We start from the raw sequence: 16,481 nt of genomic DNA, 5'->3' as shown, positions 1-16,481 counted from the left end.
TGCAATCAACCCCTCTCAAGCGGTCCAAAGACCCACTTGAATACCACAGTATTTTGCCTTGCTTATCTTTATCCCACTTGCGAGGAATCTCCACAAATTGGAGTCTCTCGCCCTTACACTTAAGATTCACAAAGAAGCACGGAGTAAGGGAGGGAAGCAACACACACAAATCCACAGCGAAATGCGCATACACACGGCCAAGAATCGAGCTCAAAGACTATCTCAAGGTTTCTCACAAGAACAGAGCTCGAATCACTTAGAATCACAAACGGATGCGCAAAGACTGAGTGTGGATGATCAAGAATGCTCTAAGGTTGCTTGGTATTCTCCTCCATGCGCCTAGGGGTCCCTTTTATAGCCCCAAGGTAGCTAGGAGCCGTTGAGAACAAATCTGGAAGGCCATCCTTGCCTTCTGTCGTCGGGCGCACCGGACAGTCCGGTGCACACCGGACACTGTCCGGTGCCCGATTTCCTTCCTTAAACAGCGCAGTCGACCGTTGCAGATGCGGGAGCCGTTGGCGCACCGGACATGTCCGGTGCACACCAGACAGTCCGGTGCCCCCTTCCGACCGTTGGCTCGGCCACGTGTCCCGCGCAGATCGCGCGGCCGACCGTTGGCCCGGCCGACCGTTGGCTCACCGGACAGTCCGGTGCACACCGGACAGTCCGGTGAATTTTAGTCGTACGCCGTCAGCAAATTCCCGAGAGCGGCCTCTTCGGCCGAGGCAGCCTGGCGCACCGGACACTGTCCGGTGCACCACCGGACACTGTCCGGTGCACCACCGGACAGTCCGGTGCCCCAGACCGAAACAGCCTCTTGGCTGTACACAGCCAACTCTCCTCTTTTCTTCTTCTTCCTGTTTCTGATACTTAGACAAGTATATTAGTACACAAAACCAATGTACTAAGCTTAGAAACATACCTTTACTTGTGATTTGCACTTTGTTCATCCATGGGCATAGATTTACATTTAAGCACTTGTGTTGACACTCAATCACCAAAATACTTAGAAATGGCCCAAAGGCACATTTTCCTTTCAGATACCATCAGGGCCCATCGCCTTTCCTACCTTCATCCTTTTTAGCGCCTCCTTAACTTCATATTCTTGTATCCTTCATACAAAACCCCTGTTGTTGTCATCGAATGGTTCGTCCAATTCTATTGTAGAACTCTCATTCCCTCCATTGAACAATTTGTTGAAGTACTCCTTCCATCTGTTCTTGATCTCTTCATTCTTCACTAATAGTTGGTTTGCTTCATCCTTGATGCATTTGACTTGGTTGACATCCCTTGTCTTCCTTTCACGAATCTTGGCCATCCTATAGATATCCTTTTCTCCCTGCTTTGTGTCCAACCGTTGATAAAGGTTGTCAAAGGCTTGACCCCGGGTGATAGTCGCCTAGAGGGGGGGTGAATAGGGCGAAACTGAAATTTACAAATATAAACACAACTACAAGCCGGGTTAGCGTTAGAAATATAAATGAGTCCGCGAGAGAGGGTGCAAAACAAATCGCAAGCAAATAAAGAGTGTGACACGCGGATTTGTTTTACCGAGGTTCGGTTCTCGCAAACCTACTCCCCGTTGAGGAGGCCACAAAGGCCGGGTCTCTTTCAACCCTTCCCTCTCTCAAACGGTCCCTCGGACCGAGTGAGCTTTCTCTTCTCAAATCAAAGCCGGGAACAAAACTTCCCCGCAAGGGCCACCACACAATTGGTGCCTCTTGCCTTGATTACAATGGAGTTTTGATCACAAGAACAAGTGAGAAAGAAAAGAAGCAATCCAAGCGCAAGAGCTCAAAAGGACACGGCAAATCTCTCTCGCTAATCACTAAAGCCTTGTGTGGAATTGGAGAGGATTTGATCTCTTTGGTGTGTCTAGAATTGAATGCCTAGCTCTTGTAAGTGGTTGAGAAGTGGAAAACTTGGATGCAATGAATGGTGGGGTGGTTGGGGTATTTATAGCCCCAACCACCAAAAGTGGCCGTTGGGAGGCTGTCTGTTCGATGGCGCACCGGACAGTCCGGTGCACACCGGACATGTCCGGTGCTCCCGCCACGTCATCACTGCCGTTGGATTCTGACCGTTGGAGCTTCTGACTTATGGGCCCGCCTGGATGTCCGGTGCACACCAGACATCTACTGTTCCTTGTCCGGTGCGCCAGTATGGGCGCGCCTGACATCTGCGCGCGCGCAGCGCGCATTAAATGCGCCGCAGAGAGCCGTTGTCGCCGAAATAGCCGTTGCTCCGTGGTTGCACCGGACAGTCCGGTGTACACCGGACAGTCCGGTGAATTATAGCGGAGCGCCTGCTGCGCGTTCCCGAGGCTGGCGAGTTCCGGAGGCCGCGCTTCCTTGGAGCACCGGACACTGTCCGGTGTACACCGGACAGTCCGGTGAATTATAGCGCGCCAGCCTGAAAAATTCCCGAAGGTGGCGAGTTGGAGTTGGATTCTTCTGGTGCACCGGACACTGTCCGGTGTACACCGGACAGTCCGGTGCCCCCAGACCAGAGGTGCCTTCGGTTGCCACTTTGCTCCTTTGTTGAATCCAAAACTTGATCTTTTTATTGGCTGAGTGTGAACCATTTACACCTGTATAATCTATACACTTGGGCAAACTAATTAGTCCAATTATTTGTGTTGGGCAATTCAACCACCAAAATTAATTAGGGACTAGGTGTAACCCTAATTCCCTTTCAATCTCCCCCTTTTTGGTGATTGATGCCAACACAAATCAAAGCAAGTATAGAAGTGCATAATTGAACTAGTTTGCATAATGTAAGTGCAAAGGTTGCTTGGAATTGAGCCAATCTAACTACTTACAAGATATGCAAGGAATGTTTCTTTCTTATTTAACATTTTGGACCACGCTTGCACCACACGTTTTGTTTTTGCAAACTATTTTGTAAATCCTTTTCAAAGTTTTTTTGCAAATAGTCAAAGGCAAATGAATAAGATTTTTGCAAAGCATTTCAAGATTTGAGATCTCCCTCTGTTTCAAATGCTTTTCCTTTGACTAAACAAAACTCCCCCTAAATGAGATCCTCCTCTTAGTGTTCAAGAGGGTTTTGATATATCATTTTTGAAATACTACTTTCTCCCCCTTTTGAACACAATAGGAAACCAATTGATAATATTCTTGGAAACATGAAGTTTTTGAAATAGGTGGTGGTGCGGTCCTTTTGCTTTGGGCTCATACTCTCTCCCCCTTTGGCATGAATCGCCAAAAACGGGATCATTAGAGCCCTCGAAGTGCTATCTTCCCCTTTGGCCATAAATAAATGAGTTAAGATTATACCAAAGATGAAGTCCTTTTGCTTTCTCCCCCAAGGATGGAGAGTCACTTGGAGCGACGGCGAAGGATGAGTTACGGAGTGGAAGCCTTTGTCTTCGCCGAAGACTCCAATTCCCTTTCAATACACCTATGACTTGGTTTGAAATAGACTTGAAAGACATATTAGTCATAGCATATGAGAGAGACATGATCAAAGGTATATAAATGAGCTATGTGTGCAATTAACAAAAGAAGTTCCTAGAATCAAGAATATTGAGCTCATGCCTAAGTTTGTTAAAAGATTGTTCATCAAGAGGCTTGGTAAAGATATCGGCTAATTGATCTTTAGTATTAATGTAAGAAATCTCGATATCTCCCTTTTGTTGGTGATCCCTAAGAAAATGATACCGAATGGCTATGTGCTTAGTGCGGCTATGCTCGACGGGATTGTCGGCCATTTTGATTGCACTCTCATTATCACATAGCAAAGGGACTTTGGTTAGTTTGTAACCGTAGTCCCGCAGGGTTTGCTTCATCCAAAGCAATTGTGCGCAACAATGGCCTGCGGCAATGTACTCGGCTTCGGCGGTGGAAAGAGCGACCGAATTTTGCTTCTTTGAAGCCCAAGACACCAAGGATCTTCCCAAGAACTGGCAAGTCCCCGATGTGCTCTTCCTATTGATTTTGCACCCCGCCCAATCGGCATCCGAATAACCAATCAAATCAAATGTGGATCCCCTAGGATACCAAAGCCCAAACTTAGGAGTATAAGCCAAATATCTCAAGATTCGTTTCACGGCCGTAAGGTGAGCTTCCTTAGGGTCGGCTTGGAATCTTGCACACATGCATACGGAAAGCATAATATCCGGTCGAGATGCACATAAATAGAGTAAAGAACCTATCATTGACCGGTATACCTTTTGATCCACGGACTTACCTCCTGTGTCGAGGTCGAGATGCCCATTGGTTCCCATGGGTGTCTTGATGGGTTTGGCATCCTTCATCCCAAACTTGTTTAGAATGTCTTGAGTGTACTTCGTTTGGCTAATGAAGGTGCCCTCTTGGAGTTGCTTCACTTGGAATCCTAAGAAATACTTCAACTCCCCCATCATAGACATCTCGAACTTTTGTGTCATGATCCTACTAAACTCTTCACATGTAGACTCGTTAGTAGACCCAAATATAATATCATCAACATAAATTTGGCATACAAACAAGTCATTTTCAAGAGTTTTAGTAAAGAGTGTAGGATCGGCTTTTCCGACTTTGAAGCCATTAGTGATAAGGAAATCTCTAAGGCATTCATACCATGCTCTTGGGGCTTGCTTGAGCCCATAAAGCGCCTTAGAGAGCTTATAGACATGGTTAGGATACTTACTGTCTTCAAAGCCGGGAGGTTGCTCAACATAGACCTCTTCCTTGATTGGTCCATTGAGGAAGGCACTTTTCACGTCCATTTGATAAAGCTTAAAGCCATGGTAAGTAGCATAGGCCAATAAAATTCGAATTGATTCAAGCCTAGCTACGGGTGCATAGGTTTCACCGAAATCCAAACCTTCGACTTGGGAGTATCCTTTGGCCACAAGTCGAGCTTTGTTCCTTGTCACCACACCATGCTCATCTTGCTTGTTGCGGAAGACCCATTTGGTTCCTACAACATTTTGGTTAGGACGTGGAACTAAATGCCATACCTCATTTCTAGTGAAGTTGTTGAGCTCCTCTTGCATGGCCACCACCCAATCCGAATCTTGGAGTGCTTCCTCTATCCTGTGTGGCTCAATAGAGGAAACAAAAGAGTAATGTTCACAAAAATTTGCAACACGAGATCTAGTAGTTACCCCCTTATGAATGTCGCCGAGGATGGTGTCGACGGGGTGATCTCGTTGGATTGCTTGGTGGACTCTTGGGTGTGGCGGCCTTGGTTGTTCATCCTCCTTGTCTTCATCATTTGCCTCTCCCCCTTGATCATTGCCATTATCTTGAGGTGGCTCATTTGCTTGATCTTCTACTTCATCAACTTGAGCTTCATCCTCATTTTGAGTCGGTGGAGATGCTTGCGTGGAGGAGGATGGTTGATCTTGTGCATTTGGAGACTCTTCGGATTCCTTAGGACACACATCCCCAATGGACATGTTCCTTAGCGCGATGCATGGAGCCTCTTCAATACCTATCTCATCAAGATCAACTTGCTCTACTTGAGAGCCGTTAGTCTCATCAAATACAACGTCACAAGAAACTTCAACTTGTCCAGTGGACTTGTTAAAGACTCTATATGCCCTTGTGTTTGAATCATATCCTAGTAAAAAGCCTTCTACAGTCTTAGGAGCAAATTTAGATTTTCTACCTCTTTTGACAAGAATAAAGTATTTGCTACAAAAGACTCTAAAATATGAAATGTTGGGCTTTTTACCGGTTAGGAGTTCATAGGATGTCTTCCTGAGGATTCGGTGTAGATACAACCGGTTGATGGCGTAGCAGGCGGTGTTGACCGCCTCCGCCCAAAACCGATCCGAAGTCTTGTATTCATCAAGCATGGTTCTAGCCATGTCCAATAGAGTTCGATTCTTCCTTTCCACTACACCATTTTGTTGAGGGGTGTAGGGAGAAGAGAACTCATGCTTGATGCCCTCCTCCTCAAGGAAGCCTTCAATTTGTGAGTTCTTGAACTCCGTCCCGTTGTCGCTTCTAATTTTCTTGATCCTTAAGCCGAACTCATTTTGAGCCCGTCTCAAGAATCCCTTTAAGGTCTCTTGGGTTTGAGATTTTTCCTGCAAAAAGAACACCCAAGTGAAGCGAGAATAATCATCCACAATAACTAGACAGTACTTACTCCCGTCGATGCTTATGTAAGCAATCGGGCCGAATAGGTCCATGTGTAGGAGCTCTAGTGGCCTGTCGGTCGTCATGATGTTCTTGTGTGGATGATGGGCACCAACTTGCTTCCCTGCTTGGCATGCGCTACAAATCCTGTCTATCTCAAAATGAACATTGGTTAGTCCTAAAATGTGTTCTCCCTTTAGAAGTTTATGAAGATTCTTCATCCCAACATGGGCTAGTCGGCGGTGCCAGAGCCAACCCATGTTAGTCTTAGCAATTAAGCATGTGTCGAGTTCAGCTCTATCAAAATCTACTAAGTATAGCTGACCCTCTAACACACCCTTAAATGCTATTGAATCATCACTTCTTCTAAAGACAGTGACACCTACATCAGTAAAGAGACAGTTGTAGCCCATTTTGCATAATTGAGATACGGAAAGCAAATTGTAATCTAATGAATCTACAAGAAAAACATTGGAAATAGAATGGTCAGGAGATATAGCTATTTTACCAAGACCTTTGACCAAACCTTGATTTCCATCCCCGAATGTGATAGCTCGTTGGGGATCTTTGTTTTTCTCATATGAGGAGAACATCTTTTTCTCCCCTGTCATGTGGTTTGTGCACCCGCTGTCGAGTATCCAACTTGAGCCCCCGGATGCATAAACCTACAAAACAATTTTAGTTCTTGACTTTAGGTACCCAAACGGTTTTGGGTCCTTTGGCATTAGAAACAAGAACTTTGGGCACCCAAACACAAGTCTTGGAGCCCTTGTGTTTGCCCCCAACAAACTTGGCAACTACTTTGCCGGATTTGTTAGTCAAAACATAAGATGCATCAAAAGTTTTAAAAGAAATGTCATGATCATTTGATGCACTAGGAGTATTCTTCTTAGGCAACTTAGCACGGGTTGGTTGCCTAGAGCTAGATGTCTCACTCTTATACATAAAAGCATGATTTGGGCCAGAGTGAGACTTCCTAGAGTGAATTCTCCTAATCTTGCTCTCGGGATAACCGGCAGGGTACAAAATGTAACCCTCGTTATCCTGAGGCATGGGAGCCTTGCCCTTTACAAAATTAGACAATCTTTTAGGAGGGGCACTAAGTTTGACATTGTCTCCCCTTTGGAAGCCAATGCCATCCTTGATGCCAGGGCGTCTCCCATTATAGAGCATACTTCTAGCAAATTTAAATTTTTCATTTTCTAAGTTATGCTCGGCAATTTTAGCATTTAATTTAGCTATATGCTCATTTTGTTGTTTAATTAAATACATGTGATCATGAATAGCATTAATATCAACATCTCTACATCTAGTACAAATAGAAGTGTGCTCAACGGTAGATGTAGAGGGTGAGCAAGATTTTAATTCTACAACCTTAGCATGCAAGATATCATTCTTAGTTCTAAGGTCGGAAATGGTAGCATTGCAAACATCAAAATCTTTAGCCTTAGCAAGCAATTTTTCATTTTCAATTCTAAGGCTAGCAAGAGAAATGTTTAATTCTTCAATCCTAATAAGCAAATCATCATTATTATCTCTAGGGTTGGGAATTGAAACATTACAAACATGTGAATCAACCTTAGCATTTAAACTAGCATTTTCATTTCTAAGGTTGTCAATCATCTCACGGCAAGTGCTTAGCTCACTAGATAGTTTTTGACATTTTTCTACTTCTAGAGCATAAACATTTTTAACCTTGACATGTTTCTTGTTTTCTTTAATTAGAAAATCCTCTTGGGAATCCAAAAGGTCATCCTTTTCATGAATAGCACTAATCAATTCATTTAATTTTTCTTTTTGCTCCATGTTAAGATTGGCAAAGAGGGTACGCAAATTATCCTCCTCATCACTAGCATTATCATCACTAGAAGACTCATATTTAGTGGAGGAGTTAGATTTAACCTTCTTCCGTTTGCCGTCCTTTGCCATGAGACACTTGTGGCCGACGTTTGGGAAGAGGAGTCCCTTGGTGACGGCGATGTTGGCGGCGTCCTCGTCGTCGGAAGAGTCGCTTGAGCTTTCGTCGGAATCCCACTCCCGACAAACATGGGCATCGCCGCCCTTCTTCTTGTAGTACCTCTTCTTCTCCTTTCTTCTCCCTTTCTTGTCGTCGCCCCTGTCACTATCACTTGATAATGGACATTTAGCTATAAAGTGACCGGGCTTACCACACTTGTAGCAAACCTTCTTGGAGCGGGACTTGTAGTCTTTCCCCCTCCTTTGCTTGAGGATTTGGCGGAAGCTCTTGATGACGAGCGCCATTTCCTCATTGTCGAGCTTGGAGGCGTCTATTGGTTGTTGACTTGGTGTAGACTCCTCCTTCTTTTCCTCCGTCGCCTTGAATGCGACGGGTTGAGCTTCGGATATGGAGGGATCATCAAGCTCGTTGATCTTCCTCGAGCCTTCGATCATGCACTCAAAACTTACAAAATTCCCTATAACTTCCTCGGGGGTCATTTTAGTATATCTAGGATTACCACGAATTAATTGAACTTGAGTGGGGTTAAGGAAAATGAGAGATCTTAGAATAACCTTAACCATTTCGTGGTCGTCCCACTTCTTGCTCCCGAGGTTGCGCACTTGGTTCACCAAGGTCTTGAGCCGGTTGTACATGTTTTGTGGCTCCTCCCCTTTGCGAAGCCGGAACCGACCGAGGGACCGAGCTCCCCCTCGATCGTTTCCCGCTTGGTGATCTTTGTGAGCTCATCTCCCTTGTGCGCGGTTTTGAGCACATCCCAAACCTCCTTGGCGCTCTTCAACCCTTGAACCTTGTTATACTCCTCTCTACTTAAAGAGGCGAGGAGTATTGTTGTTGCTTGAGAGTTGAAGTGCTCGATTTGGGCCACCTCATCCTCATCATAGTCTTTATCCCCTATGGATGGTACCTGTGCTCCAAACTCAACAACATTCCATATACTTTTGTGGAGTGAGGTTAGATGAAACTTCATTAAATCACTCCACCTAGCATAATCTTCACCGTCAAAAGTTGGCGGTTTGCCTAATGGAACGGAAAGTAATGGAGTATGTCTAGATGTACGAGAGTAGTGTAAGGGGATCTTACTAAACTTCTTACGCTCTTGGCGTTTAGAAGTTATGGAGGGCGCATCGGAGCCGGAGGTCGATGTTGATGAAGTGTCGGTCTCGTAGTAGACCACTTTCCTCATCCTCTTTTGCTTGTCCCCACTCCGATGCGGCTTGTGGGAAGAAGATTTTTCCTTCTTTTCTTTATGGTGAGAAGAAGATTTCTTCTCCTTCCCTTTGTTGGAGGAGCTCTTCTTCCTTTCCCTCCTCTTGGTGCGGGACTCTTCCGATGAAGTGCTCCCGTGGCTTGTAGTGGGCTTTTCGCCGGTCTCCATCTCCTTCTTGGCGTGATCTCCCGACATCACTTCGAGCGGTTAGGCTCTAATGAAGCACCGGGCTTTGATACCAATTAATAGTCGCCTAGAGGGGGGGGGTGAATAGGGCGAAACTGAAATTTACAAATATAAACACAACTACAAGCCGGGTTAGCGTTAGAAATATAAATGAGTCCGCGAGAGAGGGTGCAAAACAAATCGCAAGCAAATAAAGAGTGTGACACGCGGATTTGTTTTACCGAGGTTCGGTTCTCGCAAACCTACTCCCCGTTGAGGAGGCCACAAAGGCCGGGTCTCTTTCAACCCTTCCCTCTCTCAAACGGTCCCTCGGACCGAGTGAGCTTTCTCTTCTCAAATCAAAGCCGGGAACAAAACTTCCCCGCAAGGGCCACCACACAATTGGTGCCTCTTGCCTTGATTACAATGGAGTTTTGATCACAAGAACAAGTGAGAAAGAAAAGAAGCAATCCAAGCGCAAGAGCTCAAAAGGACACGACAAATCTCTCTCGCTAATCACTAAAGCCTTGTGTGGAATTGGAGAGGATTTGATCTCTTTGGTGTGTCTAGAATTGAATGCCTAGCTCTTGTAAGTGGTTGAGAAGTGGAAAACTTGGATGCAATGAATGGTGGGGTGGTTGGGGTATTTATAGCCCCAACCACCAAAAGTGGCCGTTGGGAAGCTGTCTGTTCGATGGCGCACCGGACAGTCCGGTGCACACCGGACATGTCCGGTGCTCCCGCCACGTCATCACTGCCGTTGGATTCTGACCGTTGGAGCTTCTGACTTATGGGCCCGCCTGGATGTCCGGTGCACACCGGACATCTACTGTTCCTTGTCCGGTGCGCCAGTATGGGCGCGCCTGACATCTGCGCGCGCGCAGCGCGCATTAAATGCGCCGCAGAGAGCCGTTGTCGCCGAAATAGCCGTTGCTCCATGGTTGCACCGGACAGTCCGGTGTACACCGGACAGTCCGGTGAATTATAGCGGAGCGCCTGCTGCGCGTTCCCGAGGCTGGCGAGTTCCGGAGGCCGCGCTTCCTTGGAGCACCGGACACTGTCCGGTGTACACCGGACAGTCCGGTGAATTATAGCGCGCCAGCCTGAAAAATTCCCGAAGGTGGCGAGTTGGAGTTGGATTCTTCTGGTGCACCGGACACTGTCCGGTGGTGCACCGGACACTGTCCGGTGTACACCGGACAGTCCGGTGCCCCCAGACCAGAGGTGCCTTCGGTTGCCACTTTGCTCCTTTGTTGAATCCAAAACTTGATCTTTTTATTGGCTGAGTGTGAACCATTTACACCTGTATAATCTATACACTTGGGCAAACTAGTTAGTCCAATTATTTGTGTTGGGCAATTCAACCACCAAAATTAATTAGGGACTAGGTGTAACCCTAATTCCCTTTCACCGGGCTCTACTAACCGCTCGCTTTGCAGACTTCTTCGCTATCCTATACTTCTCTATGTTTTCCGCACACTTGTCATGATGTAAGCGTTTGTAGCAATCTTTCTTCTCCTTGATAGCCTTTTGGACATCTTCGTTCCACCACCAAGTGTCTTTAACTTCCCTTTTGTTTCCTTGACTCAACCCAAACTCTTCTGAAGCTATCTTTCGGATGCACACCGCCATCTTCCTCCACATGATATTTGTGTCTCCCTCTTCTGCCCAAGGGCCCTCCTCGATAACTCTCTCCTTGAAAGTTTGGGCCACATCCCCTTTAAGCTTCCACCACTTTGTTCTAGTGACCTTGTTATGCTTATTCCGTTGTAAACGAATCTTAAAACGGAAGTCAACAACGACAAGCTTATGTTGGGATACCACACACTCTCCAGGTATAACCTTGCAATCTAAGCAGGCATGCCTGTCCTCTTTTCTCAAGAGGACGAAATCAATCTGGCTAGTGTGTTGGCCACTACTGAAGGTCACCAGGTGGGATGTCCTCTTCCTAAAGAAGGTGTTTGCTATAAACATGTCATAGGCTAGGGCAAAGTTCAGGATTTCCTCTCCTTCTTGATTCCTAGTCCCAAAGCCGAAGCCTCCATGCACACCCTCGAAACTGGTGCTAGATGTACCCACATGGCCATTGAGATCTCCTCCTATGAAGAGCTTCTCGCCAACTGGCACACTACTAACCATGTCCTCCAGGCCTTCCCAGAACTCCCTCTTTGAGTTCTCATTAAGGCCTACTTGAGGAGCATACGCGCTGATAACATTGAGAACCAAGTCCCCAATGACCAGCTTGACTAGGATGATTCTATCTCCTACCCTCTTAACATCTACTACCCCATCTTTAAGGCTCTTGTCGATCAAGACGCCTACTCCATTCTTGTTTGTTGCAGTCCCCGTGTACCACAACTTGAAGCCTGTACCTTCCACTTCCTTCGCCTTCTGTCCTTTTCACTTGGTCTCTTGAACGCATAAAATATTTACTCGTCTCCTCACCGCAACGTCAACTATTTCTCGTAACTTACCTGTTAAGGAACCTACGTTCCAACTACCTACACGGACCCTAGTTGGCTCGACTAGCTTCCTTACCCTTCGCACCCGCCGAGGAAGATGCAAAGACCCTTGCTCATTTTCCACTACACCCGGGCGCCGATGTAGCGCGCCACTAAGGATGCGACGACTCGATCCTTGCTCACTTATCACCGGCTCCAGATCAAGAGACGGCGCGTCACTTAAGGGGTGACGGCCCGGCCCTTGCTCATTTAACACCATACCCGGGTTTCGATATGGCGCGTCGCTAAGAGGGTTACGCCCCAACGATTTTCTTTGTGGTTTCATCTCCATAAGATTTGGCTGGTTTTTACGTTGGTTTGCCGGACCTAACACAACCCTCCTCCTTTACCGGGCTTGGGACCGGCTATGTTGAAACGACTCAAGGAAGTCTTCCAATCAACATAGGCGGAGTTATGATTATTAAATTATGATTATTAAAAATGGAATTTAATTCAAGGATTCAAACGGGGCAAAGAGAAGCACATTTTTGTCCCACTACAGCAGCGTGCCAGCGTGCGGAGTGCCCAGTGGCCCACTGGGTTTCCAGTGTCCCGCTCGTCCGACTCGTGCGCCTACCTTGCCTACCCGTGCGGACACGCCACGGCCCACGAGCGAGAGCGGAGAAGGGAAGGGACCCACATCCCAGAAGGCCTCTCCTTCCCGGAACTTGGACGTCGCCGCCTCGGCTGACCGGTCAAACCGCACGAGCTTTGACGCACACATACCATCGGCGTCAAACTCTGCCTTCCAAGAAGCATCCCGTTTCCAGCACGTTCACGTTCCGCCTCAGAGCCCCACTGACATTGTGGTCCCATCTGATGTGGTCCCCGTCAGTAAGTGACGCCATTGCTTGAGAAGCGCCCCCACCCTAGACGCTGCTGGCACTACCGGCCGCTACTTAAATGGCAGCCCAGCCGCCGAGCAACCACTCCCGTCCGCTTCTCCCCTCTCCTCGACTCCTCCTCACGTCACGCACCCCATCTCTTCTCTCCCCCTCTCGTCTCGTCCAGTCGTCCCCCACTCTACCCAGCTGCCCTGCTCTGCGTCGCTCGCCATGGCGTCCTCCACGGGGAGCTTGGAGCACGGGGGGTTCACGTTCACGCCGCCGCCCTTCATCACCTCCTTCACCGAGCTGCTCTCCAGCGCAGGGGACATGCTAGGAGCCGGCGCCGATCAGGAGCGGTCGTCGCCGAGGGGGCTGTTCCACCGCGGCGCCAGGGGCGTGCCCAAGTTCAAGTCGGCGCAGCCTCCCAGCCTGCCCATCTCGCCGCCGCCCATGTCGCCTTCCTCCTACTTCGCCATCCCGCCGGGGCTCAGCCCCGCCGAGCTGCTCGACTCGCCCGTCCTGCTCCACTCGTCCTCCAACATCCTGGCGTCTCCCACCACCGGCGCCATCCCGGCGCAGAGGTTCGACTGGAAGAAGGCCGCCGACCTGATCGCGTCTCAGTCTCAGCAAGACGGCGACAGCCGGGCTGCCGCCGGCGGCTTCGACGACTTCTCCTTCCACACGGCTACCTCCAACGCCGTGCGCGCGCACACGACGACGACGTCCTTACCTTCCTTCGAGGAGGAGCAGCAGCAGCAAGTCGAAAAAGCCGCCGTCCCGTCGAGCAACAGGGCGAGCGGCGGCGGGAACGGCAACACTAAGCTGGAGGACGGGTACAACTGGCGCAAGTACGGGCAGAAGCAGGTGAAGGGGAGCGAGAACCCGCGCAGCTACTACAAGTGCACGTACCACAGCTGCTCCATGAAGAAGAAGGTGGAGAGGGCCCTGGCCGACGGCCGCATCACGCAGATCGTGTACAAGGGCGCGCACAACCACCCCAAGCCGCTGTCCACGCGCCGCAACTCATCCGGCGGCGGTGCGGCGGAGGAGCTGCAGGCCGGCAACAGCAGCCTCTCGGCCGTAGCGGCGGCCGGCTGTACTGGACCGGAGCACTCCGGCGCCACCGCCGAGAACTCGTCTGTCACCTTCGGCGACGACGAGGCAGAGAACGGGTCGCAGCGGAGCGACGGCGACGAGCCCGACGCCAAGCGCTGGTACGTACGTGATCCCGACTCCCGAGCGAGCGAGATTCATTATTCGCTACCCGCGGTTCACAAGTTGAGCGTGTATTACTACTGTTTCCTCGTGTTCCTGCAACTCATGTATATATGTCTGCTTGATCAGGAAGCAGGAGGACGGCGAGAACGAGGGCAGCTCTGCAGGCGGCGGCGGCAAGCCGGTCCGCGAGCCCCGGCTGGTGGTCCAGACGATGAGCGACATCGACATCCTGGACGACGGGTTCCGGTGGCGCAAGTACGGGCAGAAGGTGGTGAAGGGGAACCCGAACCCGCGGAGCTACTACAAGTGCACCACGGCGGGGTGCCCGGTGCGGAAGCACGTGGAGCGCGCGTCCCACGACAAGCGCGCCGTGATCACCACGTACGAGGGCAAGCACAACCACGACGTGCCCGTGGGCCGCGGCGCCGCCAGCCGAGCTGCTGCTGCTGCTGCGGCGGCGGGTTCCGGGGCCTTGATGGCCACCGGCGGCGGCCAGCTCGGCTATCATCATCAGCAGCAGCAGCAGCCATACACCCTGGAGATGCTGAGCAGCGGATCGTACGGCGGCGGCGGCGGCTACGCGGCCGCCAAGGACGAGCCGCGGGACGACCTGTTCGTCGACTCGCTCCTCTGCTAGCGTCGGGGACGCGGAGTCGGTCGGTCCACCCAATCTCGCTGCGGCGGGCGTCTGTAGAGCCTGCGTTACGTGTACGGCGCGTGTACGTATACGGCCGTAGCGTACATGCTCGCCTTTGCACTCAGATGCACAATATAACACACAGTCACACACACACACACACACACACGACACACGCTGTATACACTGGATCCTAGGTGTTTTTTTAGCTTAGCTAGGAATGCAAATTTCTTGATTCGTTGGAGGGTTTTTTTTCTAGCACGCGGCGCGGCCGGTGCCCATCTGTCTCGCACCGTCGCACGCCTCTTCATACACTCTCTCCTGTACTCGGCTACTAGTGCTACTGCATGTAGACATGTAGTGAATGTGAAGTACAAAGAATACAATACAACGGAGTATAGTAGTGTAGTCTTGTATGCATATGTAAACTACTATACTCTGTTTTACGAAATGGGAAAAACGTAGATTGTTTGGGTTTCTTCGTGGCAGGTGTTTGGGTTGTACGTACCATGCATTTGAATTTTATATATTGAACTTGAGAGGTGACATGCCGCCGCTCTTGGTCCGGCCGCTACGGAGGCTACCTCAGCTGCTCATCCTTATCGCAATGAGGCAGCGCCATAGTCTAATCCGATCTCGCGTCGCATCGGGCACATTCACTGAACCCAGCCACCAGACCACCCAGGTGGCACGTGCCTCAACTTGTGTATCAACAAGGCGACGTGCGCGTCGCGTCTCCTCTCACCATTTCGGACCGGAGGCGAGCTGACGTGGATGCAATATAAAACCAGATATTGGACTTATTATCCGTTATCCATACCCACTAAAATTTGTGAAAAATAATACGAGTACTCATATCTGTTTTTAATATCGATATCAAATGGATATATATTATTCGATTCCGAGTTTTTCTTAATATCTTCGTATCCCGTTTCTGATCCGCATTCGATAATATCATACTGGCTTTACCAATGTTCATAAAGAAAACAAGGGTCATAAAGATCTATTTAAAAGTTCTCTATCAACAAATTATTATTTTTTATTATTACTAATTATATACTGTAACCGTCCGTTTAATAGTATATCAATAAATAACCTTTAGTATAACTAATATCACGTAAAGATTAAATGTTTTTTTGGGTTCATTTAAACCTAGTATATTAGTGGTTGTAAATTACTAAAACAATTTAGTTTATTTTTTGATTGATATAATATAAGCTACAATTCTGTAATAAAATTTATATAGATATAGTATTGATTGATTTCATAGATACATTTAATTATTGATGAACTGTATTAGAGTCTGTTTGGTTGGGCTGTGGCTGTGGAAAAAACTGCTGTGGGCTGTGAGCTGTCCAAAAAGCTGCTGTGAGCCGTGAGTTGTTAAAAAGCTAAAAACCGTTTGGTGGAAACCACTAAAAGCTGTTAAAAGTTCTTCGATATATATTTTCACAGTTCTATCCAAAAGCTACTAAAAGCATGTCTAGATGTGATTTCAATTTTGTAATACGAGAAAGTCAGCTTTTAGAAAAAAAATGCTTACTAAATCCAGTCCTTTGGTTTAGCTTTTGACTTTTAAAGGGCAAAATTCAAAGCTAAAAGCTAAACCAAACACACTCTTATTTTTATGAGTTGTTATTGTCTATGTCATATATACAAATACTTTAATCTTCGCTTCTGCAACTCTTCGGTTGACCTAATATTTCCTTAAATATTATCCATTACAATTTAGCTTGCTTCGATATCGAAGACTAGTAGAAGTGTACTTTTATTTAGTTCAATCTGTTTTACTAATGTACACTAAGTTTAACAATAGACACTTTGAGTTGGATAAACTAAATATCTAAATAGAT

At 48.1% G+C, this 16,481-nt stretch overlaps 1 protein-coding gene across 1 annotated transcript; it reads left to right on the top strand.

Annotated features, from left to right (window-relative positions):
- The first annotated feature begins 12,931 nt into the window (after positions 1-12,931).
- LOC100281160 (uncharacterized) lies at positions 12,932-15,106 on the top strand. Its single transcript, NM_001367784.1, has 2 exons — positions 12,932-13,987; positions 14,118-15,106. The coding sequence occupies exons 1-2, from the start codon at positions 13,002-13,004 to the stop codon at positions 14,626-14,628; spliced, it is 1,497 nt and encodes a 498-aa protein (NP_001354713.1). The 5' UTR covers positions 12,932-13,001; the 3' UTR covers positions 14,629-15,106.
- The last annotated feature ends 1,375 nt before the right edge of the window (positions 15,107-16,481 follow it).

Source organism: Zea mays, chromosome 8 (genome assembly GCF_902167145.1).
Source record: "Zea mays cultivar B73 chromosome 8, Zm-B73-REFERENCE-NAM-5.0, whole genome shotgun sequence".
NCBI classification, from domain to species: Eukaryota; Viridiplantae; Streptophyta; class Magnoliopsida; order Poales; family Poaceae; genus Zea; species Zea mays.
This window is presented reverse-complemented; position numbering and strand designations above follow the sequence as displayed.

What these genes read in the sequence shown, in the direction of transcription:
- LOC100281160 (NM_001367784.1), top strand. Translation starts at nt 13,002, where the DNA reads ATGGCGTCCTCCACGGGGAGCTTGGAGCACGGGGGGTTCACGTTCACG. An exon ending in GAGCCCGACGCCAAGCGCTG is followed by an intron (nt 13,988 to 14,117) that starts GTACGTACGTGA and finishes CTGCTTGATCAG; the next exon opens with GAAGCAGGAGGACGGCGAGA.